Source organism: Rattus norvegicus, chromosome 14 (assembly GCF_021556685.1).
Source record: "Rattus norvegicus strain SHRSP/BbbUtx chromosome 14, alternate assembly SHRSP_T2T, whole genome shotgun sequence".
Taxonomy (NCBI): Eukaryota; Metazoa; Chordata; class Mammalia; order Rodentia; family Muridae; genus Rattus; species Rattus norvegicus.
In genome coordinates this window covers 102,167,395-102,194,358 of record NC_141547.1, presented here as the reverse complement: position 1 = coordinate 102,194,358, position 26,964 = coordinate 102,167,395, and the positions used below count along the sequence as shown (strand labels likewise).

At 40.7% G+C, this 26,964-nt stretch overlaps 1 protein-coding gene across 2 annotated transcripts in view; it reads left to right on the top strand.

Moving 5' to 3' along the window:
- Papolg (poly(A) polymerase gamma) overlaps positions 1-26,964 on the top strand; it is a 33,135-nt gene that overhangs the window by 2,636 nt on the left and 3,535 nt on the right. Inside the window, 18 exon segments of one of the 2 annotated variants that reach the window (NM_001107244.1) lie at positions 762-923; positions 5,115-5,181; positions 8,442-8,523; positions 8,749-8,858; positions 10,023-10,076; positions 11,845-11,956; positions 14,335-14,424; positions 16,821-16,959; positions 18,804-18,876; positions 19,436-19,556; positions 19,884-19,968; positions 20,814-20,867; positions 22,798-22,917; positions 23,320-23,429; positions 25,254-25,375; positions 25,597-25,766; positions 26,139-26,227; positions 26,304-26,524. In NM_001107244.1, the coding sequence (NP_001100714.1) occupies positions 762-923; positions 5,115-5,181; positions 8,442-8,523; positions 8,749-8,858; positions 10,023-10,076; positions 11,845-11,956; positions 14,335-14,424; positions 16,821-16,959; positions 18,804-18,876; positions 19,436-19,556; positions 19,884-19,968; positions 20,814-20,867; positions 22,798-22,917; positions 23,320-23,429; positions 25,254-25,375; positions 25,597-25,766; positions 26,139-26,227; positions 26,304-26,524 (1,981 nt within the window). 2 annotated transcript variants of the gene reach the window in all.

Below are 26,964 nucleotides of genomic sequence, written 5' to 3'. Positions count from 1 at the left end.
GCAACGAAATTTACCCCACATCCTTTAGACATAGATGTAGTTAGAAATTCTGTGGTGCTTTATTCAAGATTGTAATTTTATACTGGCTAAGGGCAATTAAGGGTCACTTATCTCCTTCAAAATTTGGTATTGAATGTAAGGAATGTGACAGTTACTCAGTGTGAAAGTGGTATGAGTACCAGGCTAAAATGAAGAGAATACTAAGTACAGTCACAACAGGCTACAGCTGTAAACTCTGGTTCCAGGAAAAGATGCCTGTGAGTGTAGGTTTCCCAAGGACGAATTGAGGTTTCTTTTTAAGGCTAGATTATCTCCTAAGGACCTTGTGATGGGATGTTTTGTTCCCTTACTTGTAGGAAGACCATTGTCTGACTAATAGTGTCTTTCAAGTGTTTGACTGCTTTTCAAAGATTCCCTAGCCTAGATGGTACTTGACTCAGCCTGGGGGAGGAAGGTGGCTAGTAGGAGGAGCCCTGGCTTAGAGCCCATTCAAGCTTTTCGCATTTGAACTGCGTGGTCTTGATGCCAACACATACTGCTTTGGGCTTGAAAAGATGTCCTGACCATGGAAGCTGGAAGCTGTATGAAAAACACTTCATAAAGACAGAATACCCACCTTTCCTCTTTTCCTTTCTTTTTTAATGACTTCTTTGGTAATGTCCCACAAACTTTTAATGTGGCTTAAATAACTTAAGAGGTTCAGTGTGTCCATATGACATGATACTTTACATTTTTTTCTCTGTTTCTTTTTTCTTGAATAGAAACACTATGCTGGACAGCCAGCGTCAACAAAAGCATTATGGAATTACCTCTCCAATTAGTTTGGCATGTCCTAAAGAAATTGATCATATTTATACACAGAAATTAATTGATGCCATGAAACCATTTGGAGTATTTGAAGATGAGGAAGAATTGAACCACAGGTATGTCATGGAAACTATAAAATATTTTTACAGTATACTATTTAATCATTAACTCATACGTATTGAATGCCCAGTGATCACTGCTTAGGTAAATAAAAATGCTCTCCCAAAAGAAAAATCTTAGCTCTCTTGGAACATAAATTTTTAATAGGCATTAGAAAAGGAGACTAACAGTCAAATGCCTACAATGTTAACCCTGACCAAGTACTGGTGGGAAACATAAACTTGAGGATAGAAGTCTTTAGAGAAGACCTCACTGAAAGGAAGGGAGCCACACGGATTTTTGAAAGGAGTGTGTTCTGGGCAGAAAGTCTTGGGTATGCATTGGTACGTTTGATGGGTAGGAAGGAGGGCACCTCGTAAGGCACTATAAAACTTTTGGAACTTGAACTCGTTAGGGTTTTGAGAAGGAGATTGGCACCATCTGACCCATGTTTTAGTGGGTACTCTGGCCATTGTGTTGGGAATAGTGTAAAGGAAGAGGGGTCAGAGGACAGAATAGTGTAAAGGAGAGGGGTCAGAGGACAGAATAGTGTAAAGGAGAGGGGTCAGAGGACAGAATAGTGTAAAGGAGAGGGGTCAGAGGACAGAATAGTGTAAAGGAGAGGGGTCAGAGGACAGAATAGTGTAAAGGAGAGGGGTCAGAGGACAGAATAGTGTAAAGGAGAGGGATCAGAGGACAGAATAGTGTAAAGGAGAGGGGTCAGAGGACAGAATAGTGTAAAGGAGAGGGGTCAGAGGACAGAATAGTGTAAAGGAAGAGGGGTCAGAGGACAGAATAGTGTAAAGGAAGAGGGGTCAGAGGACAGAATAGTGTAAAGGAGAGGGGTCAGAGGACAGAATAGTGTAAAGGAGAGGGGTCAGAGGACAGAATAGTGTAAAGGAGAGGGGTCAGAGGACAGAATAGTGTAAAGGAAGAGGGGTCAGAGGACAGAATAGTGTAAAGGATGAGGGGTCAGAGGACAGAATAGTGTAAAGGAGAGGGGTCAGAGGACAGAATAGTGTAAAGGAAGAGGGGTCAGAGGACAGAATAGTGTAAAGGAGAGGGGTCAGAGGACAGAATAGTGTAAAGGAGAGGGGTCAGAGGACAGAATAGTGTAAAGGAGAGGGGTCAGAGGACAGAATAGTGTAAAGGAAGAGGGGTCAGAGGACAGAATAGTGTAAAGGAAGAGGGGTCAGAGGACAGAATAGTGTAAAGGAGAGGGGTCAGAGGACAGAATAGTGTAAAGGAGAGGGGTCAGAGGACAGAATAGTGTAAAGGAGAGGGGTCAGAGGACAGAATAGTGTAAAGGAGAGGGGTCAGAGGACAGAATAGTGTAAAGGAGAGGGGTCAGAGGACAGAATAGTGTAAAGGAGAGGGGTCAGAGGACAGAATAGTGTAAAGGAGAGGGGTCAGAGGACAGAATAGTGTAAAGGAAGAGGGGTCAGAGGACAGAAAAGTGTAAAGGAAGAGGAGTCAGAGGACAGAATAGTGTAAAGGAAGAGGGGTCAGAGGACAGAATAGTGTAAAGGAAGAGGGGTCAGAGGACAGAAAAGTGTAAAGGAAGAGGAGTCAGAGGACAGAATAGTGTAAAGGAGAGGGGTCAGAGGACAGAATAGTGTAAAGGAGAGGGGTCAGAGGACAGAATAGTGTAAAGGAAGAGGAGTCAGAGGACAGAATAGTGTAAAGGAGAGGGGTCAGAGGACAGAATAGTGTAAAGGAAGAGGGGTCAGAGGACAGAATAGTGTAAAGGAGAGGGGTCAGAGGACAGAATAGTGTAAAGGAAGAGGAGTCAGAGGACAGAATAGTGTAAAGGAGAGGGGTCAGAGGACAGAATAGTGTAAAGGAGAGGGGTCAGAGGACAGAATAGTGTAAAGGAGAGGGGTCAGAGGACAGAATAGTGTAAAGGAGAGGGGTCAGAGGACAGAATAGTGTAAAGGAGAGGGGTCAGAGGACAGAATAGTGTAAAGGAAGAGGGGTCAGAGGACAGAAAAGTGTAAAGGAAGAGGAGTCAGAGGACAGAATAGTGTAAAGGAGAGGGGTCAGAGGACAGAATAGTGTAAAGGAAGAGGGGTCAGAGGACAGAATAGTGTAAAGGAAGAGGGGTCAGAGGACAGAATAGTGTAAAGGAAGAGGGGTCAGAGGACAGAATAGTGTAAAGGAGAGGGGTCAGAGGACAGAATAGTGTAAAGGAAGAGGAGTCAGAGGACAGAATAGTGTAAAGGAAGAGGAGTCAGAGGACAGAATAGTGTAAAGGAGAGGGGTCAGAGGACAGAATAGTGTAAAGGAAGAGGGGTCAGAGGACAGAATAGTGTAAAGGAGAGGGGTCAGAGGACAGAATAGTGTAAAGGAAGAGGGGTCAGAGGACAGAATAGTGTAAAGGAAGAGGGGTCAGAGGACAGAATAGTGTAAAGGAAGAGGGGTCAGAGGACAGAATAGTGTAAAGGAAGAGGGGTCAGAGGACAGAATAGTGTAAAGGAGAGGGGTCAGAGGACAGAATAGTGTAAAGGAAGAGGGGTCAGAGGACAGAATAGTGTAAAGGAAGAGGGGTCAGAGGACAGAATAGTGTAAAGGAGAGGGGTCAGAGGACAGAATAGTGTAAAGGAAGAGGAGTCAGAGGACAGAATAGTGTAAAGGAAGAGGAGTCAGAGGACAGAATAGTGTAAAGGAGAGGGGTCAGAGGACAGAATAGTGTAAAGGAAGAGGGGTCAGAGGACAGAATAGTGTAAAGGAGAGGGGTCAGAGGACAGAATAGTGTAAAGGAAGAGGGGTCAGAGGACAGAATAGTGTAAAGGAAGAGGGGTCAGAGGACAGAATAGTGTAAAGGAAGAGGGGTCAGAGGACAGAATAGTGTAAAGGAAGAGGGGTCAGAGGACAGAATAGTGTAAAGGAGAGGGGTCAGAGGACAGAATAGTGTAAAGGAAGAGGGGTCAGAGGACAGAATAGTGTAAAGGAAGAGGGGTCAGAGGACAGAATAGTGTAAAGGAAGAGGGGTCAGAGGACAGAATAGTGTAAAGGAAGAGGGGTCAGAGGACAGAATAGTGTAAAGGAAGAGGGGTCAGAGGACAGAATAGTGTAAAGGAAGAGGGGTCAGAGGACAGAATAGTGTAAAGGAGAGGGGTCAGAGGACAGAATAGTGTAAAGGAGAGGGGTCAGAGGACAGAATAGTGTAAAGGAAGAGGGGTCAGAGGACAGAATAGTGTAAAGGAAGAGGGGTCAGAGGACAGAATAGTGTAAAGGAGAGGGGTCAGAGGACAGAATAGTGTAAAGGAAGAGGGGTCAGAGGACAGAATAGTGTAAAGGAAGAGGGGTCAGAGGACAGAATAGTGTAAAGGAAGAGGGGTCAGAGGACAGAATAGTGTAAAGGAGAGGGGTCAGAGGACAGAATAGTGTAAAGGAAGAGGGGTCAGAGGACAGAATAGTGTAAAGGAAGAGGGGTCAGAGGACAGAATAGTGTAAAGGAAGAGGGGTCAGAGGACAGAATAGTGTCCAAGGATGGCAGTAGGAATAAGTCATGTGGTCTAGATGTGTTAAAGGGAGAGTTCTTTTATGACAGCTAGAGGCAGTTTCCAAAGATGAGTCCAAGGTTTTCAGTGCCTGCATCTCACTGGATGGAATGTCACTTTCTGAGGAAGGCTGAGATGGAAGCAAGTTTGGAAGAGTCAGGAGATAGTTGTCCATTTATAGGATGCCTAAACTCATCTCTTTTTTATTGTCATTTTTTTAATGTGAGTGTTTATGCCATTGGTTTTAAGTTTAATAACTTAATAAGTTTAATAATTTTAAACTGCATTAGTCAAGTACTATTTCATAAAAATTAGCCAGTTATTAACTTACCTACTTTAATTTACAAAACACCATGAGTGTCAGAGAGATTGCTAGTCTCTAGTATCACAGTGAATTGATGTAATTCTGTTGTAAAGCAGAGCTGACAATTCAGTTTGCCTCTGTAGCCTGATTGAAGGTAACTTGGAGGTTTATATTAGGTTTTTAGTTTTTGAAGACAATTCAAAAACCAAACTATTATCAAATGTGATCATGTCTGGCACTCTTAGGTCTCTCAGATGTGCTGTGTATCAACAGATGTGATTACATGAGCATAAATATAATACAGATTTAACATAGCGTCAACGTTAGGTTTCTACATTATTTCTTTAATGTTTAGTTTTTGTTTTGTCTTAAAAGTTTAAAGTTCTCATCTTTTATTATAGGCTGGTTGTTCTTGGTAAATTGAACAATTTAGTAAAAGAATGGATTTCTGACATCAGTGAAAGTAAGGTAAGATTGAAACTGCAGATTTAAATTACTGTTTCATATTTCAGCCATTCACCCTAGGAATGACGTGTAAGAGTCAAATTATCTGAAATACTTTAAAATAGACTCTGCATTTCTGAATAATATAACTTACACAGTATATAACTGTCTACTTTCGTATCTTTGGAAGGGTGCTTTTTGCTTTGCTTGCAAAGGGCAATTTTCTTTTCCTTCGTTGTGATTGTCTTTTGCAGAATAGTATCATGTCCCAGGTTGTGAGTGAATGGAATACAAGTTCAATCTAGTAGTTTTGACTTTCATATCTTATAGTTATATCAGAATCTTTACAGAAATATGTCATTTTAAGTAGGTATTATAATTTTGTAGCTCTCCATTTTGGTTTACAAGAAGTTAGCCACTGACTTCCAAACTGAATCAACACCAGTAACAACCAAAAACAGGCTCCCTGACACATTAGAAATAAAGCGATCTAGACAACTAGACTTGTAAGTAAATGGGGCTTTAACCCATAGATAGCCAATTGTAGCAGCAAGTCTATAAAATGTTTAGTTTGAGTCATACATACCAGCCAGGGTTCTCAGTCTAAGGAGATTTTACTTAAAAGCCAGACATTAGATTACAGTGTACCCCATCTGACACTGAACTTGCTTTTGAGCACAGCACAGAGAGGCTAAAGTGAGGTCAGGATCCTGTTCTCCAGGGCCTCACAGCCCCCAGGACCTCTGTTTTCTGTGACACAGTGACTGCCTTTTATTTGTGTTTCCCATGTGGAAATCTCTTAATTGCACTTGCTTGGCCCCTCAGACAAAGCAGTTTTCAGGTCCTATTTCATATTTAGGCAGGATTTTCCTCATGAACTTACCTAGCTTTCTGCTCTTTTGAGTTTTGGATTGTGAGTTTCTTTATTGTTGCTTGAGTATTTTACTCACTGTACTAAGATGAGATTGGGCGTGTTCAACTAGGTGGTAAAGGTCAGTACTCAGCTTCTTACCCCAGACTAACTCCCGAGATAGAGTAGGAAGAAAAGACCTAGCTAGCATATAGCATTGCCGGTTCAGGTCCACGTTCAGACAGCTCTGAAGTTTCGAGCTAGGGTGGTAGTGAGAGGCAGGGGCAGCAGAGGGCTAGGCAGGCATGGAGGAGGGCCAGAGCAAGTGTTGTACTCCATCTAGGAAATAACCAGTTGAATCCGACAGCAGCCCTTTGAGGACCTCCCCTGTGACCTAAGATCCTCCCACCTCCTAGTCCTAGTCACCTAGCCTCTTAAGGTCCATACTGCCATCCTGGGACCAAGCTTGTTACCATGGGACCTTGAGGAAACACGACTCATATTAAACCATTTGTCCATCCTCCAAGTGTTCCTAACTCTTGCAGTTTACATGGTTTTGTTTGTTCATACAGTATTCGTATCTCTCCCCGTAACAGCGCTCAGTTTAAAGTATCTCAGTGTTTTCTATGAGAATTTTCAGTTAGATTTCTCTTTTTAGTTACGATGAGTTTGTAAGATTGCTTCTTTTGACTTAGAATAAGATAATGAGCCACTAAAGACTTAGACTTTAGTCATTAAATTTAATCCAATCTTTATGTTATTTCCTCTTGTTGCCAAAAGGGTATCTGGCTCATTTCTGATCTGTCAAGAAGGGCTTTATCAGTAGCTAAGGTTGTTGGATACAGTAGATTTTGGAGGCAAAATGCTAGTTGTGAGTAATCAAAACTTCAGTTATAACAGCTGTCAATATGTCACTATTATACTATCATTCATGAATATATTCTACTTTGGGGAATAGATAACTAAAGGATTTAAGATAAGTCAAAGATCATTTGATAACTGTTGAGATACTCTAGTATTTTTCACAGATAAAATAATAATTAAATTCCGTAGCTGTATAAAAAATACTGTGTCCTATAATATCACTTCTCATAAAAAATGCAAGGTCATACTTTTTCTTTTTCTTTTTCTTTTTTTTTTTTTTAAGGCAGGGTCTCACGCTGTCAGTCCAGCTGTTACAGAACTCTATTGTAGACTATGCTGGCTATAAACTCAGACATCTGCATGCGACTTACACCCTTCCAAGTGCTAAGATTAAACACATTCACCACCACCACACCCAGCAAGGATTTTTTTTCAACATAGAAAGTAAAATGATATTTATCTTTTTTATTAATACGAGTCTTAATAATTTCATTGGCTCCTTCCTAACTAAAATTGTGAGACTCTTGAAACATTACTATGCATTAAACAGAGGAAATAACTGTGTCTTGTTGTACAGGCCATTTTATTCAGGCTAGTCACCAGGAATCTGGAACTGTGGAGGGGAGATGAAGAGTAGTAGGTAGTCTCACCTCTGACAAGTTTAAGTATAGTTGAAGAGCCGAGAGGTACACATTCGAAAGATATCTCTGGAAAGAGAGCTCAGTTGATAGAATGCTTGCCACACGAGCATGAGGACCTGGGTTCAAATCCGCAGACCCTGATCAAAAACAAGTAGGGAAGGCTGGGACCATGGGGGCGCATGTGGTTAATCCCGGGACTGGGGAGGCAGAGGCAAGTGAAGCTCTGTAACTCAAGGCTGGCCTGATCTACAGAGCCACAGAGGACAGCCAGAGCGCAGAAACCTTACCTCAAGTAAAAACAGACAAGCCAGGTAGACAGGTAGACAGACAGAATAGATAGGTAGGTGGAAAGGAAGAAAGAAGGAAAGAGAGAAGCAGAGACAAACAGACAGACATCTGAGTATGACACCATACTCCTTAACCTCAGCAGCAGTGTCAGTGAGAGACCCTGGTCTATGATCCCAGCACTTGGGAAATGGAGACTGGAATGTCAGACGTTTGTTTAAAGCCAGTCCGGGCTATAGGGAACCCTGTCTCAGACACAGGAAACTTCACCTGTGGAAGAGTAGTGATGATTGGAACAAAAACAACAAATTAGAAGGACTGTCTCGCTTTTACCATAGAAGAATGTTTAAAGCATGGGTATTAAGTAAATCAGAACACAAGAAGGCTGAAAAGCTAAGATCAAACAATTAAACATGCATGTGACAAAACTAAAAAGAAGACTGGGATTGGCTGAGACTTGTACTGGAAGAGCTGCAGTTTATTAATTTGATTTCCCTAAAGGAGACTTAAAGTGCTTTTACCCATCTCTTAAACAGGATTGACAAATGTACAGTGTATCAGTTGTGCAGTGAAAGACTGCAAACTTTTAGACGCTCTTTATGCAAAATAACTTTAGTGATTGAATGCCTTTTGCTTTATTCTAGAATCTCCCACCTTCTGTTGTGGCTACTGTTGGTGGTAAAATTTTCACATTTGGATCTTACAGGCTTGGAGTACACACCAAAGGTAAGTGCTTTTTAGTTATGTTCTAGTGATGAGAATTTTTAGGAAATTGTTTTACTTGTTCACAGTTAGCAAGTACTCAACAGAACAGTTCCTGTATCTTATCACCATTGATAAGTATTGTTAGCGTTATCTTATACTCATCTTCCATACCTGGTTCTGTGTTTATGTTTATGTGAACTTAATGAAATACAATATATCATTCTTAACAAGAAATTATTTTTGTAGGAGCTGATATTGATGCACTTTGTGTAGCCCCAAGACATGTGGAGAGATCAGATTTTTTTCAGTCCTTTTTTGAAAAATTGAAACATCAAGATGGTGTTAGAAACTTAAGAGTAAGTATCCTTTGGTATCTAATACTTTGAACTTAGAAACAACTATAAAGACAAGGACTTAGAATCACTGACATATCTCTTAAATTGCTGTATCTTGTTAATAACATGCATGGAAATCGGAGCATGGGTTTATAGCTCTGCAGACACACCTGTAGCTCTGAGGCCTCAGTCAGGCAGCCATCTGTCTGAGCTTGGTTCCCATCAGTAAACGAGAGAATTGGTGAGAATGTTCATAAGATATCACTTACTGTAATATCTGATATGTGTGATATATAGCCAGTTGTGGGTGATATGTGTGAGGTTCCCTTAATACTACGTGTATATCTAGCCTTTCATTTCACAAGTAACATTTCCATTCTAGCAAATAATAAAACACTGGCCTCAGTTCTAACAGCATAATTTTGTGTGTACATATTTGTAAGTGTGTGGGGGTTATCATACGCTTGGGGGTATCACAGGACAATTCTAGGTATCATCCTCCAAACATTGTCTGTCTTCTGTCAGACAGGGCCTGACATGGCCTAGTATCACCAACAGGGTACACTTACTGGTCAGTAAGTCCCCAGATCCTCCTGCTTCCTCCCTCATGCACCATTTTCCCCAGCATTAGGATCTGTGGATTGAACTCTGGTCTCATGTCTGCAGGCCAAGTACTGAGCTAGCCCCTACCACTTGTTTGATAAATATTTTTCAAAAATTTTACACTAATGCTTTTTGTAAAAACTGTTCAGAAGCCTCATGCATCCCAGGCTCAGACTCAGTGGATCGTCAACAATGGCCTTGACCCTTTGAGCCATCCCTGAGCACCAGGGCTACAGGAGGGGCTCACCATACACTTTTATACTTAATACTTTTTGTAAATAATCAGTTTTCAATTTAGACCTCAGGGGTTGGGGATTTAGCTCAGTGGTAGAGTGCTTGCCTAGCAACCAGTTCAGTCCCCAGCTCTGGAAAAAAGAAAAAAAAAAAAAAAAGACTAAGATTCTTAGATCTCAATTTAGACTCCAGAAATAATATTAAGATAACAATAGATCTTCTTTCCAGTTTCTGACAGATATTCTTAACAGGATAAGTTAAATAGCAGGCAACGAGACTTTTGTATGAGACCTAAATAAAAGTAAATAAGTAACCTCTGTGTTACTTTTTTGTTTTCCTCTTTTATAGGCTGTAGAAGATGCTTTTGTACCTGTCATAAAATTTGAATTTGATGGTATTGAAGTAAGTGTTTTTGCAATTGACATTTTTAACCTGTAAGTTTTGTTTCAAAATCTGACTTAGCACGGGCATGTTTTATTTGGTTTGGTTTTGGTTTTGGGCTTGGGTTTTGAAATAATCTCACTATGTGACTATAGCCGGCCTCCTGAATGCTTGCCTGGTACTCACCACAGTTTAAGGAATAGTAGTCTTTCACCTACTTCTTGTTTCTCTTGACCACTCGTCGTGGAAAATTTAGGAACCTTCATTTCTTTCCTCATGCTTTTTGTACACAAACTTTCTCATTTCTCTAATCATCTAAAATAGTTGCACTGTTATAATTTTGTTTAGAGCAGTGTTCCATTTACATTACTATCTCAGAAACAGTTTTCAGAGCTCAGGACTGAGTATACTGACCTACTGCAATTCCTTGCTCTGTAACAGGTTTGCCCTCGGGAGTTAATGACTATTCAGTTCTGTCGGTCATTATACTTAGTCTGATTTCAACCCAGTCTTCTATGGCTGTCATAATCTTTAAGCTAAAAGCCATTAGCATCTTGAGGAAGAGTCAGTCCACTGGGTCTTGGCCCTGTTCTCAGCTGAGTGTGGCCCATGGCCTGTGCACAGCTGTCATCCTGTCCATTTCACTATGATCTTCATGGAGCTTTCTCTCTGTACTCTAGAATTTCCATCTTTCTAAATATACTACTGTTTTACTGGAGCTCAACCATTGGATGCCTAAATAAGAATTTGTTTTCTTTTTATCTTGCATGCTTAAAAAACAGAATTCATAATTTTGCTGAGTACATCATTCTAGGTAGGAAACGATTTTTTATGTCCTCTAAGGCCTGCATTGTCTTGTGGCCTCTGTGCTGTAGAAAAGCATATTACTATTTTCACTCTCTTTGTATGTATGGTCAGTTTGTCCCTTGTTTTATTTAGTTGTTTTGTTTTTATTTTGTCTTCATACTCGTAGAATTCATGATGATAATATGCTTTGGTTTGTGTTTCTAACTGATGTGCTTGGCGTGCAGTAGTCTTTAGAGTGGAAAGGCCTTCAGTTCTTGGACCTCTTATTGTGGGGGGTTTTGGGGTTTTTTTGGATTTCTTGCCTTTGTTTACACACAGGTCTTTTCCCATAAAGCCCTAACATTTGTGAGTTGAGTCTCCAGAGAACAGCTTTCTTTAAAAATAAATAAATAGCACACACAATTCTCATTTCTTAATTAACCACATCTTAATATTTTTATTATTCTTGGTTTTTTCTTGTCTTTCAAGTTTTGTGATAATATCCACTTCCCTGTTTTTAATTTCTAAAAATACTAATTATATTTTCTAAATGTTCTTTTAAATTTATGTATTTATTCATAGCTACCTGTTTTTATTTTCCAAATAAAATGCTTAAATCTGTTTTCTTAGGTCACTGGGTGTGTTAGCATCTGCCCCCCAGCTCTCCAGCCTCTATGACTTTTGCTGATGTTTCTCTGGTCTCAGTTTCCTAGTGGGTTAAGCCATAAACTCCGAAAACTAAACCAAAACCGAAACCAAAACACTTCTCAGTGCCTCAGTGGAGTTTCACGAGGGAGTAAAAGTAAATGTGTGTTGGATCTTCCCATGTTTCTCTCAAGATGTGCAGTGATTGTCCCACATAAGGCCACCCACATAGGCCTCCTATGCTTTAGCAGACTGTCCAGACCGATAACTATGACTCCTCATGGTTGGAGTTGGGGTTGGGGAGAATGGACCAGGAGAAGTAAAATCAGTCTCTTTTCTGTTTTATCTCTTTCCAAAGATTGATCTAGTCTTTGCAAGACTGGCAATACAAACCATATCAGATAATTTAGATCTAAGAGATGACTCTCGCCTGAGAAGCCTCGATATACGGTGCATTCGAAGTTTAAATGGTAAGTTTCTATAAAGAAATCTTAGATACCTGCTTGAAAACAATTTGGTAAATAGAGCCTATAGTTGTAGACGATTAATTAATTAATGTACTCTAAAGATTGCCCTGGCAGTGGCAGCTTCAGGGGTTCCTCATTACCCACCCCAGTGTTCTGGATTCCCGAATGAGACACAGACACAGACACACACACACACACACACACACACACACACACACACACACACACACACACACACACACACACACACAGCTCTATATTGTAATATGCCCTGAGCAGCAAAATGGTCAGACCACTCCCAAAGCTCCACGCCACTAACACACTCTCCCCTCTGATATTCCTGAATTATTACATACTAAACCCTGCATTCCATCCTGGCCTGCAGCCCTCCAGGGCCACGATCTATGAGTCTTACATGTTGGCTGTCTCTCTGTCCTGCACTTCTCAGGCCTGATCTTTCTGCTTTCCTGGCAATGACAGTTCTATCCTTTCTTCTCTCTCTATCCTAAAGTCCCACCTCTGTCTCCTTGCCTAGCCATTGGCCACCTGTAATTTTATTTACCAATCAGAACCAACTGGGGGCAGAGACCCTCAGTGCCTTACCTGCGCACAATTCCCATGCAATTTTGGGAACTCAATAAACGTAATACAAGCATTAAACCAAGTCCACAGCAAGAGGCCTTTTGTAGAATTGTCAGTGGACTACTTTAAGACTTGAGCAAACTAAAATCTGAGAACATCATGGAACACAGGCTTAGTGTGAGAGACTTTACATTCTATCACCAACACCAGGAATTTGAAAGTCACGGTTTTCTTTATAGAATAGTGTTAATTAATTATTTTTTAAATATTCTAAAAAGCATAATTTATTTGAAAGATTGTGTTTAGAATTGTGGTTCATAAACATATTAGTCTCAGAAGTCCTGTAAACCTTAAGATTCGTGGAGAACTCCAAAATATTTTTTATCTGCATCGTATGTCAATATTTACCATAATATAAATAAAAATGTTTAGAATATTTATAGTTCACTAGAAATAAAAAGCAATTATAAATTAATAATTTTATATATAAAATGGGCTTTTTTCCAGATTACCATATCTGCTTCTACAGTTAATGTATTATCTGATATCTTGGTTTTGTTAAAATATAAAGAGAAACAGAATTACTCTGTCACATTAATGCCTAGTGGCCTCTCTTGTCCTTTGAATGTCCCTCTGCCTAGTTTGTTGTTGTTGTTGTTTTGGGTTTTAGGGTAGTTGTTTGTTTGTTTTAACTATCATACTCTGGCTATTTGGAAAATGTTAGTTTACAAAGTTATTTTTATCCTCCAGCTGTTAACACATATTTCATTGTAAAGTGGTTTTAAATTACATTGATTAATATTAGCACCAGTTCTGTCATGAGAGTCTTTAAAGTATTTCAAGCTGTCAGGTTCACAATAGTAGATAAAAGTGATTTATAACTAATTTAACGTGAAAACTTACCTCTTCTCCATAGTAAATAGTATCATTGTTTTTCTTGAGGCAAGGAATTTGGTTTATTTTTCAGACTGCCTACTGATCGCCCACTTGTGTAACCTTTTATATCTTTAGTCATAATTTCAAGCAGCCTGGTATTCCTTGAAAATAAGGCTGTTTTAGCATATAGCTGAAATGCTGGCACACCGCTTTCCTTTTGGTTGCTTTTGTTTAACTGGGAGCTTATGAGAGTAGTGAATTATACTGAACACTTGTGGACTCTGTGGCCACCACCTTGTGTGACCCCTGAACACTGTGGTTGCCAGTACTCCATCAGTGCAAATGTCAGCACACATGAAAATGGTAAGGGAAGATGGAGGCTTCTTAGAAAAGGAGGTTCAACCTCACAGGTGCTTCACGTTTTAAAGCCACTGATTATATTCTCCTTCCTTTTACACGTACGTTTGTTTGTTTGTAACATGGTTTTTCTGTGTACTCTTGGCTGTTCTGGAACTCACTCTTAAACCAAGCTGACCTCAAACTCAGAGACCTACCTGCCTCTCCCTGGAGAGTTCGAGATTAAAGTCAAGCACCACCATGCCCAGTCTCTTTTGTTTGATTTAATGTGATGGTAAATTACACTTCTTTGTGGAAGGGCTTCTAATAAGAAAGTTTTATAACTTGGAGACACCGTGATTAAGTCAGATGTAGGAACTCAGACCGGTCTGTTCTTCAGCATTGGATTTTACCCACATTCTTTCAATTCCTCAAAAGTAAAAATATTTTCACATGTGTTTCGAAATTTTAAATTTATCCTGACGTAGCATTCAAATTTTAACATTTGAGAGTCTGAAGGTTAGGAGACCATTTGAGCTAACTGAGTTTTACTCCTTAGTGAAAAATTAATGTTTTGTCTTTTTCAGGATGTAGAGTTACTGATGAAATTTTGCACTTAGTGCCAAATAAAGAAACTTTTAGACTTACTCTAAGAGCAGTCAAATTATGGGCAAAGCGTAAGTATCCCAAGGCTTTGTATGTATTTATAAAGTTCTACTTTTCTGTTGCCAGCAGTTGGAACACATAGGAGAGCTCTGACCTCATTGATGTTGTTGAGGGTTGATGGTCATCTTAGCAAAGCTGTTCCTCAGTTTCTAAGGTGTGGTGTCTGTGTCTCTGAGTGTGAGTGTGTGTGTACGTAGACAGAGTGCGAGTGTGCTTGTATATAACTCATCAAATGCCCTCCGCTTGCTCTGGTGTGATAGAGGACGTTCTGTATTATGTATAGCTGTAGTCAGACACTGCTTAAGAATGGGGACAGAGGACTGAGGGGAGGTGACACTGAAGCAGTGGCTCAGTGGTATCTTCCATACAGAAGATACCTCGACAGCATACAGCAGAAACACACAGTGTGCTCTAGGTGACATACGTGCGGTAAGTGCAAACTGCTGCACCCAGAGTTAATCGAGCGAGTCAGCGAGAGATTGCAGATGCCTGGGACATTAACATCCACTATCACAAACTTGGTGACTTGCTGGCTTATACGAAGTTTTTTCTTTCTTCAGTAATATATTTAACTTACTGTAAATAAGTTTTTTAAACTTAAGTTTTTTAATTCCTTTGTAATAACACAAATTGGGCATGGTGGCATGCTAGTAATTCCAGTGTCCAGGAGGCTGAAGTTGGAGGGTTACATATTCAAGGCCAGGAAACTTTGTCTTAAAGAACAAAAGCCATTATGCAGGCAGGAACGATGGCTCCCACCATTGTTCAGGGACTGAAATGCTGGGGATGATCACCAGAATAGCTCATGGGTTAGAGGCCAGCTCCCTTCCCAGTCCACATTGCTCTCAGTTTTCTTGATTTTTTTTTTTTTTTCTGGAGTTTGCTTTTCTCTTCCCTCTCTTCAGCTATACATTTTTTTCATCTCATTATCATTAGTGTTAAGTGACTGCCATTATGTATATGGTTGTTCCTTGGCTGACAGCATTCAGTACCAGGTTTCACATACCTTAAACAGACCTCTCCATAAAAGTCTGATTATGGAAATGTTTTATGTTATCGTCCACTCCAGTTAACTCTGTGAGTAATTAGATACTTGAAATGTCCAACTAAGGAACTGGATTTTTAAATGTGTGCTTTGTGTCATTGACAGTAAAATTAAATGATTCCCAAGAAAGGTAAAATAATGTTCATTTAAAAATCTTGTCACGTTATATCTTATCATTCCTAACAGCCAAAGAGCAACACAAGTCACATATTCATACTCTGATGAATGAATATAAAAACATGGTATATCCTTACTGTCAGATAGTATTTTGCAATAAAATGGAACACGGTACTGGTAAATGATGCAACAGAAATGAATGTTGACACCACTTTAAGTGTGACAGAAGTTACTCAAAAGCTAACATATATATGCTTTGATTTATAGGAAAATGATGCTCAGGTCTCCAGGTCCAGAGGAGGGAGTAGTGTGACTGGTTAGGTTTCTTTGGAGTTGATAAACTGTCCTAGACACAATTGTGGGGTTGCCCAATTCTGACTATACCAAAAGGTGTTGAATTGTATAGTTTAAATGAGTCAGTCTTACGGCATGGGAAGTTTGCAGGCAAGGAGAGCCATGTTGCTAGTGGTCACCATATTAGGGGCACTTACATGAGTTTAAGCAGGTGAGTTCTGTCCTTGGCCTTAAATAGGCAGGACAGTGTGATTGATATGGAAGGGTAACATGAACAGTTTGTCTCTCCTCACAAACCAGACGAAACGCTGTATTTTTCAATGTTTATATGCATACTTTTTATATTTAACATGTCTAAACTGATATTTTTGTAGGATTTTTCCCCCTGTCTGTGTGGGACATAGAATAGTAGCACTTGTATAATAAGAGCATATTAATATTAGGCTTAGTGAGATATGGTAACAGTTTTCCATGGGTTTCCATAAAAATATCATTTCACAGGTGAGTCTGATATCATTGGTATATTCTTCACAATGGAGACTTACCCAGATTCTATGAAATACTGACGTTTATTGCCAATTTTATGCTTGGCCTTTAAAGACTCCACATGTGTATGACTCTTAGTGAAATGTTCTTAACTGCTTACCTCCAGATATCTTTCCTTCTGTTGATCTCTCTAACTGAAGATCTCTGGGGTGGGGAAGAGGACTGGGGATAATCTCAGGAGAACTGTTGAGAGGTGGCAGTGGAGCAGTAAAGGAACTGAGGTCCTCGGACCTGGGCAGCAAAGCAGAGAGCCTGAGGTAGAGACCGAGGTTTGCCGGCTGACTCTGAGTCTAGTGTTGGGTTGTGCTTATCATCTTGGTTCCTGTTGAGTCCCATGAGTGAAGTTATCCTGTTGGTATTTCGAGCAAATAGATCTGAATAATAACTACCACTTCATTTTCCTAGGCCGTGGTATTTATTCCAATATGCTGGGGTTCCTTGGTGGTGTCTCCTGGGCAATGCTGGTAGCCAGAACTTGCCAACTGTACCCAAACGCAGCAGCTTCAACCTTAGTCCACAAGTTCTTCTTAGTTTTCTCCAAATGGTAAGCATATGTACTTTGACAAATTGTTAACATCTATGAATGTGTAAACAATTATTTGAACTTTTAAGAAGTATATCCAGGCATAGTGTTTTCTGCCTGTGATCCTAGAACTTGAGAGTTTGGGTGGGACTGTTGCCATGAGTTTGAGGATAGCCTAGGCTCCGTGGTCTGCTTTAGCCCTGGCTGTAGAGCGACTGTAAGGAGAACAAACCTATACATGGATATTTGTGTTTTACATTCGTTAAAAGCTTTAAAATGTGTTTATCTGAGAATGGGACATCCAGATGACACTCTATCCTGTTATAACCGACACATAAAATCGTATATACTTACTGTGTGCCCACAGTATTTTGGTAGTGTACATTATACAGTCAGATCAAGGTTGCCATGTGTGTGTCTTCAGACCTTTATCATTTTTTATGGTGAACACAGTCTCTTAGCTTGTTGAAGCGCATCACTAACATCGCTTGTAGTCCTCCTCCTGAGCAGCAGAACTTACCTAACGTAACGTCCATTGCCTGGCACTGTCCTGTCCTTCTCTCTGCCCTGCTCTCCTGGTCTCTGATAGCCACTATTTTCCTTCCACCTTCTGAGGCCAACATTTCAGAATCCCCTAATGAGTGGAGGAGAATCCTGTGCCTTGTTTATTTCAGTTAGTGCAATGGCCTCTAATACCATCCATGTTGTCACAAAGGAGATAATTTGTTGTGGCTTCCTTGGCTGCCCGTCTCCTTCCTCCCCCTCCACTCTGCACCATTGTTTTGGGAAAAAAAGCTTAACTTTGTAACCCATGCTTATATACAACTTGAACTCCTCCTGCTTCAACCTTCCAAGGATTGGGATCACAGATGTGTATCACAACACCTAGTTTTGCCTCTTTTTCCCCTTTTTGATTTCATTTTCTGTAAATGGGTGTATTGTTTTGTCTAAGTGTGTGTCTGTTCACCACGTGTGTGCCTGGTCCCTGTAGAGGTCAGAAGAGGACATTAACCCCTGGGGCAGGAGGTACAGTTGTGAGCCTTCCATATGGGTGCTGAAATTGAGTCTGGGACAAGCAGTCAGTGCTCCGGCTTGTTTTGTTGTTGTTGTTTTGTTTTGAGTTTTATTTTTTGTTATTTATTTACAGCCTGATCTCAGCCTCCCTCTCCTCCTAATTCCTCCCTCTTACCACCCATCTATCCCATTCACCCCTCCTTCCTCTCTCCTCAGAAAAGGGGAGGCCTCCCATGGATACAGGCGGCCTTGGCAATGTCAGGTTGCAGCAGGTCTAGGCACATCTCCTCCTAGTGTGGCCAGACAAGGCAGCCCAGTTAGGGAAAAGGGATCCAAAGGCAGGCAACAGGGTCAGAGACAGCCCTGCTCCTGCTGTTGTGAGTCCTACACGGAGACCCAGCTGCACATCTGCTACATCGATGCAGAGAGCCTAGATCTGTCCCATGATGCTCTCTGGCAATCAATGCTCATAACCCCTGTACCTCTCCTAAGTTACTCAGTAAGGTGGCAGGTAGGTTTGTGAATGTGAGCCTTATCTTAAGAGAGTAGCATCCCCATGTATTTGAGCTCTGAATGGCGGTGATGACCATAGCTGCCTCATTCATCGTAGTATCCTCCGTACGTGTCAGTTACTGCTGTCACTGCACCCTCAGAGTCAGATCTGCGAGAGCAGATGAGAAGGGAGGTGCAGACCGCTCTAACAGAGGAATTGGAGTTTCTGAGGAAGCACAAACAGACTCTTCCTCGTACATTGTACGTTGTCATGGAAGATGGGGAAGTTCAGACTTGTAGTTTTTATATGGCATCTGAAGGGAGAGTGTACATGAATTAATGTCCTTCATTCATGTTAGGGAATGGCCAAATCCTGTGCTGCTGAAGCAACCAGAAGAAAGCAACTTGAATTTGCCTGTCTGGGACCCGCGGGTATGGAATTTATTACGGAATTTTATCCAGTCATTTGGGAGTAGGGACTTTCTCTAAATGACAGTTCAAATGTAATATTATTAAAAAATGTCCATATATGACCAGATAAGTGGTTGTATCAAAACAGTATCATAACCTATTGTAAAAATCTAACAAGTAGTTGCTTATAATAAAGTATTGAAATATATAAAAGTAATTCTTTGTAGTACAGCTTAAAGCAGACTCATAATTCTCACATAGCTGCTAATTTAATAAGAGTAGGCAATCATTTCTATATAATGTCTCTGTGGTTATTATACTTCAACATTTCTGAAAAACTATTGCTTCTAAGATGCATCGTTTTATAGCCTTATTGAGGAGAAATTAACTTCTGCAGAATTCTGACAAACAAATATGTCTGACTCCAGAAAAAAAATGCACTTCAGAAGACAGATATACTTCCTAGAATTGAGAGAGTTTAGTATTAAATGTATTTTTCATATTTTTCATAATTTGGGGAAGATAAAGTGAGGACTACTGAGTAGTAGTATAGGTAATTATTCTGCTTCTCATTTCACAGGTAAATCCATCAGACAGGTATCATCTTATGCCAATAATTACCCCTGCCTACCCACAACAGAATTCTACGTATAATGTGTCTACATCAACTCGAACAGTAATGGTAGAAGAATTTAAACAAGGTAAATATGCTTGGCCCTGTTGCCCCTTACATGTTCCCAACATTTTAGCAGACAGCTTTATTCTATATTGGTAGCTATTGACTGTCAGTTAAATTCTTTGTAAAACATCAAATGCTTCCTAAAGTATATAATATTAAGGCCAAAATTTGAACCAGTCCAATATGGTGGAATTTAACCTTATGTTCTCAGAAACTACATAGTGTATTTACATTCCCTAAGTCAGGCATTTGTTACGTTAGATGGTTTGGGTAAAAAGACACAAAAGCTGGGCACTTTTCGAAATTAGACCTAGTTTCTAAAAACCCTTTGGTTTTTGTTTTTGTTTAGGTCTTGCAGTTACAGATGAAATTCTTCAAGGGAAATCAGATTGGTCCAAACTATTAGAACCACCAAATTTCTTTCAAAAATACAGGTATTTAAACTTTCGTAATCTTTGTGTATACGTATGGGGGCGGGGGATCTTAACTTCTTGTCGTGTTTATGGTTTTTTGTTTGTGTGTTTTATATCCTTTATTTTTAAGGGGGTTAGGTTGTATATACCTGTGGGCGTGTATGCCGTAGTACTCATGTGGAGGACTGAGGACAGCTTGCAAGAGTTAGATCTGCCTTCCATAGCCTGTGTGGGTCTTAGGGAACAAACTCGGGTCATCAGGCCTGGTAACAAGTGTCTTTCTTTACCTACTAACCCATTTTGCCGGACCCTTGCTTTGTTTTGAGACAGAGCCTCACTCTACTCCAGGCTGACCTCAAACTTACTTTATAACCTAGGTTGGCCTGGAACTTAGGATGATTCTCCTGCCTCAGCCTCATGAGTGTAGGATTTGAGGTGTTAGCCAGCGCTTGTACAATAGGACTTCAAATGTAGAAAATGAATTATGACAGATGACAGTGTAACTCACATTTCTTAAGCCAGGCAGTGGAAATCCTCAGGGCTCGGGGCTCTCATTCTAGCATCAGTGACAGTTGCTAAACGGAACTGCTTTTAAATTGTGGAGTCTGTAGTGTTGTAAAAGTAATCTGTGGGGGTTGGGGATTTAGCTCAGTGGTAGAGTGCTTGCCTAGCAAGCGCAAGGCCCTGGGTTCAGTCCCCAGCTCTGAAAAAAAGAAAAAAAAAAAAAGTAATCTGTGACTTTCAGAAACTGTGTAGTTGTATTGTTTAGTTCTTTGTGAAGAAGAAAGAAAATGGATAAAAAACCTCAGACTAACAGATGTTTCTGGCCGTTCTCTTCCTTGATCATTGCTGCCAATGCTGCGTAGACATTATATAGTGCTGACTGCCAGTGCATCGACAGAGGAGAATCATCTGGAATGGTAAGACTTACATCTCACGTTCTCCTTCCTATGTCTGATGGAACATGGTCACATGGTGCCACACCAACTGTAAAACTGTATTTTAGTGACTGAGGTCCATGATGGAGCACTGGGGATAAGAAATGCCAGTAAGTTAGTTCAGTGTCGGCAGGATAGGAGTCAGATTTAAGCAAACCTTTGCAGTAGCCTGCAGCTTACTATTACTGTCCCCCATCCAACGCAGAAGGGAAGAAGACACTTTTTGTACCTTCTTAACCGAGGTGGTGCTGGTACACGTGTCTGAATTTTAAATCTCCTGACAATAGACAGTAGAACGGCCAAGCTACACTACAGCTTTGAGTGCATGCAAATTCATGCTCTCTGCCATCCGTGTATTCCTGTTCCTGGGCCCAGTGGGCAGGAGGTGTGCTGCCATAATTTCTTCCAGTCTGACCTGCTGTTTTGTTTCAAGGGTCTTTATTTCTCTGGTAATTTAATTTTTTTATTGATGAAGTTTTTGTCTAGGTGAGGAGTCAGGAAACTACAGCCTGTGACAGATTCCAGCTGCCACTTGTAGTGAGCTGTTGTAGTGAGCTGTTGTAGTGAGCTGTTGTAGTGAGCTGTGTAGTGAGCTGTTGTAGTGAGCTGTTGTAGTGAGCTGTTGTAGTGAGCTGTGTAGTGAGCTGTTGTAGTGAGCTGTTGTAGTGAGCTGTTGTAGTGAGCTGTTGTAGTGAGCTGTGTAGTGAGCTGTTGTAGTGAGCTGTTGTAGTGAGCTGTGTAGTGAGCTGTGTAGTGAGCTGTTGTAGTGAGCTGTTGTAGTGAGCTGTTGTAGTGAGCTGTGTAGTGAGCTGTTGTAGTGAGCTGTTGTAGTGAGCTGTTGTAGTGAGCTGTGTAGTGAGCTGTGTAGTGAGCTGTTGTAGTGAGCTGTTGTAGTGAGCTGTTGTAGTACAGGGCAATCCTCATGACTGTGTGACTGACTGTTACTCTGCTGTGCAGACACAGAGACTACCACTCAACCCACTGCACATCATAGAAAAGCTAACTCATTGACGTAGCAACACTGCACTAACTCAGTTTCCATGCATCTCCTCTTGGAACAGTTATATCAGCTTTCATAAGTGGAAATATTTAAAAGTATTCTTGAAAATTTTCTGACTCATGGTTACTAATACATAGCTCACAGTACATATTTTTACACTCGATCTTAGCCAAAAGGCTGAGAAGCCATGACAGTTTAATGAGAGAAAATTAAGTTGTAGAAATCTTGCTGAACCTGTATGTTTTTGTAAAAGCTGGTTTAAGTTTAGTGACTTTTTGAAATGCAAAATCCAGTATTTTGTGAAAGTCAGTCTGCTTCTTTCAGGAATTATGTGCCTACATTAGCTGTTCCTGTTCATATTATTTAAAGGTAGCTTAGCCTTAGTGTAAAGATATGAAAGTAGAAAAGATTGAAGACCACATAACTAAGTCCTGACTATTAGAACCTTAACCAAGACTGGGTATTGTTAGAGTCAGAAATGCATAAAGTTAGATCAGTCTTTTGTAAGCAGAAAGTCACTGAAGTTTGACATTTGCCTGCTTGAGGTCTTACTTTGTTGTTGTTGTCGTCGTCGTCGTCGTCGTCGTCGTCGTCGTCGTCGTCGTCACTGTCGCTCTTACTGTGTGTGCTCATGCCCCAGCGTGCATATGGGTATCACGAGTCGGCCTTTAGAAGTGGCTCTTCCCTTCCTCTGTGACTGCAGGGCTCAAACCCGGGTTGTCAGGCTGTGCTGCGTCAGATGCTCTGACCTTAGGAGTGCACTGCTGCCCCTTGTTATGTTAAAGACCCCTGCTTTAATTAGACCCTCCTTAAGAGAGTGTACAAGCTCCACAGTTCACGTCTCACTTGGTTTACTTCAGTATAGTTGTCAAACTTCCTATGACTTCATTGAAATCCTGCTGTTTATCTCAGGGTTGGATTAGTAGAATCTAAAATCCGTGTACTTGTTGGAAACTTGGAACGGAATGAATTTATTACTCTCGCCCATGTGAATCCCCAGTCATTCCCAGGAAATAAGGAACATCATAAAGCGTAAGTTGTCCCTAAATAACATTTTTAAATATTATTTGACATATGCATTGCTTCAAATGAGTTTTAAGACTGTCCTTAACAGCCATTGGTGGGAGAATGATGTATGTTTTAGATATGTGTGATCATGTATTCATTATTATATAAGTATACACTGCAGTACTCAGCAAAACTCCATGTTAGTCTTCAGAACCTTCTAACTGTTCAACAAGTCATTCTTCAATGCAACTTAGTCTTTTAATACAGTATTAAGCAGCTACGCCAGTGCTCCGGGTGTAGCTTAAGAATTTGGTCACATCTCTGAAATCTGTTAATAAAGTAGAAAAATAAAAACCAAATTTGATTGTCCAGTAGCATTTGTTAGATTGAAAAAATTAATGGAAATTTTTAAATTTTACTTTATAGCAACAATTACGTATCAATGTGGTTCCTCGGGATAATTTTTCGGAGAGTAGAAAATGCAGAAAGTGTTAACATAGACTTGACATATGATATACAGTCATTTACTGACACAGGTAAGACTTTGTAATCATGGGGCTATGATTGTCAACCATGACTGTAACTCAGTTCCATCTGTTTAGGGTCTAGCTGGAGATGCTCTCTCATTCCCGATCTGCTTAAATTAAATTGGTCCCTGCTGGAGGAATGGATGTGCTGTTTAGGGGAAGGGCAGAAATGATGGAGCAGTCTTCAGCACAGAGTGCAGAGTAATGGTCTGACAGAGGAGTCCTACAGAAGAGTCATACTTCACAAACTCACAAATGCAGAGCAGGGCTCTGGCAGGAGTTCTCTTTTTATTTTAAAACACTGTGGGATGCTTAGTGTAGGAGCCAGCCAGTGTGCGTAGGGGACAGGAGTGGGAAGACCCTAGGCACTCCTAAATCAGATGCTTGTTGTACCATCTTCATGTGTTTTCTATTTTAAAATAGAACTAAACTCCTCAGGTGACTTTCTTATTTGTTCAGCCAAAGTTTATCATTGCAGTCCGTAAAAATGAATTTTGGATTTTTTTAAAAGATTTTATTTATTTTATTTATATGTGAGTACACTGTAGGTGTCTTCAGACACACCAGAAGAGGGCATCAGATCCCATTACAGATGGTTGTGAGCCACCATGTGGTTGCTGGGACTCGAACTCAGGATCTCTGGAAGAGCAGTCAGTGCTCTTATCCGCTGAGCCATCTCTCCAGCCCTTCGTTTTTTACCTTAAATAATCATCAGGAGAAACAGATTTGCTGAAAATGTTTCAAGGTTAATTGGAAAAAAGTTGCCCTTTATAACTAGCCCCAGCCTCAGTCTCTGGAATATGCGTTATAATTGGGCTGGTATTGATCTGAGGTGTATGATGTTCATGTGATCTCTTCTTGGCAGAGATGAGTTTTCTGAGTTCTTTGCAGCTAGTCAACATGGTAATGTGGATTTCTCTGCTTCACCTTCAAATTAACTAATTAACTAATTAACATTCTCAGGAAGGGACGGAGAATCTGCAGTTTGATATCATGAATATAAACTAGGGATCAGATGTCTTAAAAAGGAGAAAGCAGAGATACTCTGTTAATAAGATTTTTCAAATATTCTTTTCCACGTGTGCACACTCATGCCACATGTCATAGTATTTGCATGGAGAAACAGCCCTTCTCTCCCTGTCTTCAGTGGACTAAAAAGTCCAACTGGTCTTTACCAATAATGAAAAGCACTAGAACAGAAATCTAGAGCCATATGTCTTGGATGCAGTCAGGTGGTTCTAGGCTTTCTAAGACAAACGTTCCTCCACCTGTACACGGGGTAGAGTTGCAGGTGGCGCTGAGCCCCCGTGTTCTATATCTCTGTGCGCTCCAGTGAACAAACAGATTCAGGATAGCGGGAGACCTTGAATTGCATTGTATTTTTGGTAGAGAATTATCATAAGTAGTTGGCTGCAGAGACAGTGCAGAGATTCAGAGTTCTGGCTGTTCTCCCAAGAGCCTAAGGCTTGGTTCCCCAGCACCCATGTGTGTGTATGTGCTTGTGTGTGTGTAAAAGAAAATTATCTTAGACTCAGACAAGTAATTATATAGAAAGATTACCATTTTGAAAATAGCAAAGATTTGGGGGGAAATATGCCTGCATATTTATTTTGTTAATAAGGATTGTCTATAAGAAAGCTTTTAGACTGTATGTACATAGAACCAATCCACTCTTAAATAGTATTGTGGCACAATGGAAGTATTTTAGAAAGATTTGTTCCCATAAGAGGGTGTGGTTTTATTGGGGCATAGGTATTCTAGACATTTCAGAAAAGGGAAACAGCTTGTGGTTCATAGAGAGATTTCTCATTTATCGTGTTAACATGTTTACAGTGTACAGGCAGGCGAACAACATCAATATGCTGAAGGACGGGATGAAGATTGAGGCCACTCACGTAAAGAAAAAACAGCTTCACCATTACCTACCCGCGGAGATTCTTCAGAAGAAGAAAAAGGTGGGTCTGCTAGCCTACCTCCAGGATGCTGCAATGGCAGTTGATCCTGAGACCAAACTGGAACTTTCCATCTCTTCTAAACCTCTTTGGAAAGAAGATGTAGACAGCAGGTCTGAAATCTCATTGATCACAGATATTTGCATTTGTGTGCTTCGGAACTAAAGGTAGTCTCTGTGTTCTCATTTGTTTTGAAACCCTGAACAGCCTTTTTCTCTTGGCAGAGTCTTTCTGATGTGAGTCGGAGTTCAGGGGGCCTTCAGTCCAAAAGATCGTCTCTGGATAGCAATTGTCTGGACAGCTCCCGAGACACTGACAGTGGAACTCCCTTTAATTCTCCCGGGTCTGCACATAAACCTTCCAACCCAGACAGCCCCACAGGAGACGCAGAGAGGTATGGGTCAGAACGGTCCTTTCCGCCTGTGTACTGAAGGATGAGGAGAATGTTCTGTGCCTCTCCTAAAAGGCCTGTTCCGTCGCCCAGAGGTTTCTTGCTAGCGACCAGCTTCTTGCTTAGGAATGCGGACAGTTTGTAGCTGCAGGAGTTGCTCCACAGTTAAGGACTTAGTGGAATCACGCTGTGTAGGTGGATGTACAGATTTTCTGCTTAGACTTTTCTCTTGATTTTCACCATCTCTAACTTTCTCTGTTCTTCTAGTGAGTAAGGTTGAAATACTAAAAGGAAGTGATGTTAAAATGTTAAATGAGAGAGCTTGAAGTCCATAATAGGAAATAAACTAATACTTACACTTTACACTTGTACTAGGAGTAACGCGGAGCCCATGGCTGTGATTGTGGAGAAGCTGCCAAGTGTTCCCCCCGCGCAGGGGCTGTCCATTCCAGTCATTGGTGCAAGTAGGTACCTCAGTCCCTGGCGCCGACAGCCCCACCACATACGTGCTCCATTACTAGGCTGTGTCTTTCTTTCTAGAGGGTGACGCTGCAGTCAAAGCCGTGTCCTCCCCAGCCGTGTGCACCATTCCTACTGTAGTAGGACGGAGCGTCATTCCTAGAGTCACTACACCCCACAACCCTGTCCAGGGACAACCACATCTAAATGGGATATCAAATATTACTAAGAATGTTACACCCAAAAGATCCCACTCACCACCTACAGATGGGACTGCTAAGAGGTTGAAAGACATAGAAAAGGTAACATTATGCCCTCAGTGGTGGCCGTGCCTTTTGTTTTGTTTTGTTTTTTTTCTAAGTTAAAATAATAGTAAAGAAGCCGACAACTTGTTGTGTTTAAAAGAATATTTTAAACCCTTAGGAAACAATAATTGTTGTTCATCTCAAATTCTAGTCACTGAGGTCTGAAAGTTGCTTGATTGGTTTACATTTCTTGATTACACAAACGCTGAGGAGATGAGTGGTGGCCGTACTGTTCATACGCTTTCTTCTGTTCTGTGATCTTCTCTGCTTGCTCCCAGTAGGTGGTAATAAAGTGTATTCTGTTAGAATCTGTTTGAAAGATCACTTCAGCTGCAAAATTAAGGGTAGCAGCTGAACTCGGTCTCAATTTAGTTGTAATTAATTGAAGGCTTTAATTGTAATTATTGTAGTTTCAGAGGGTAGACTAGTGAGTTTCC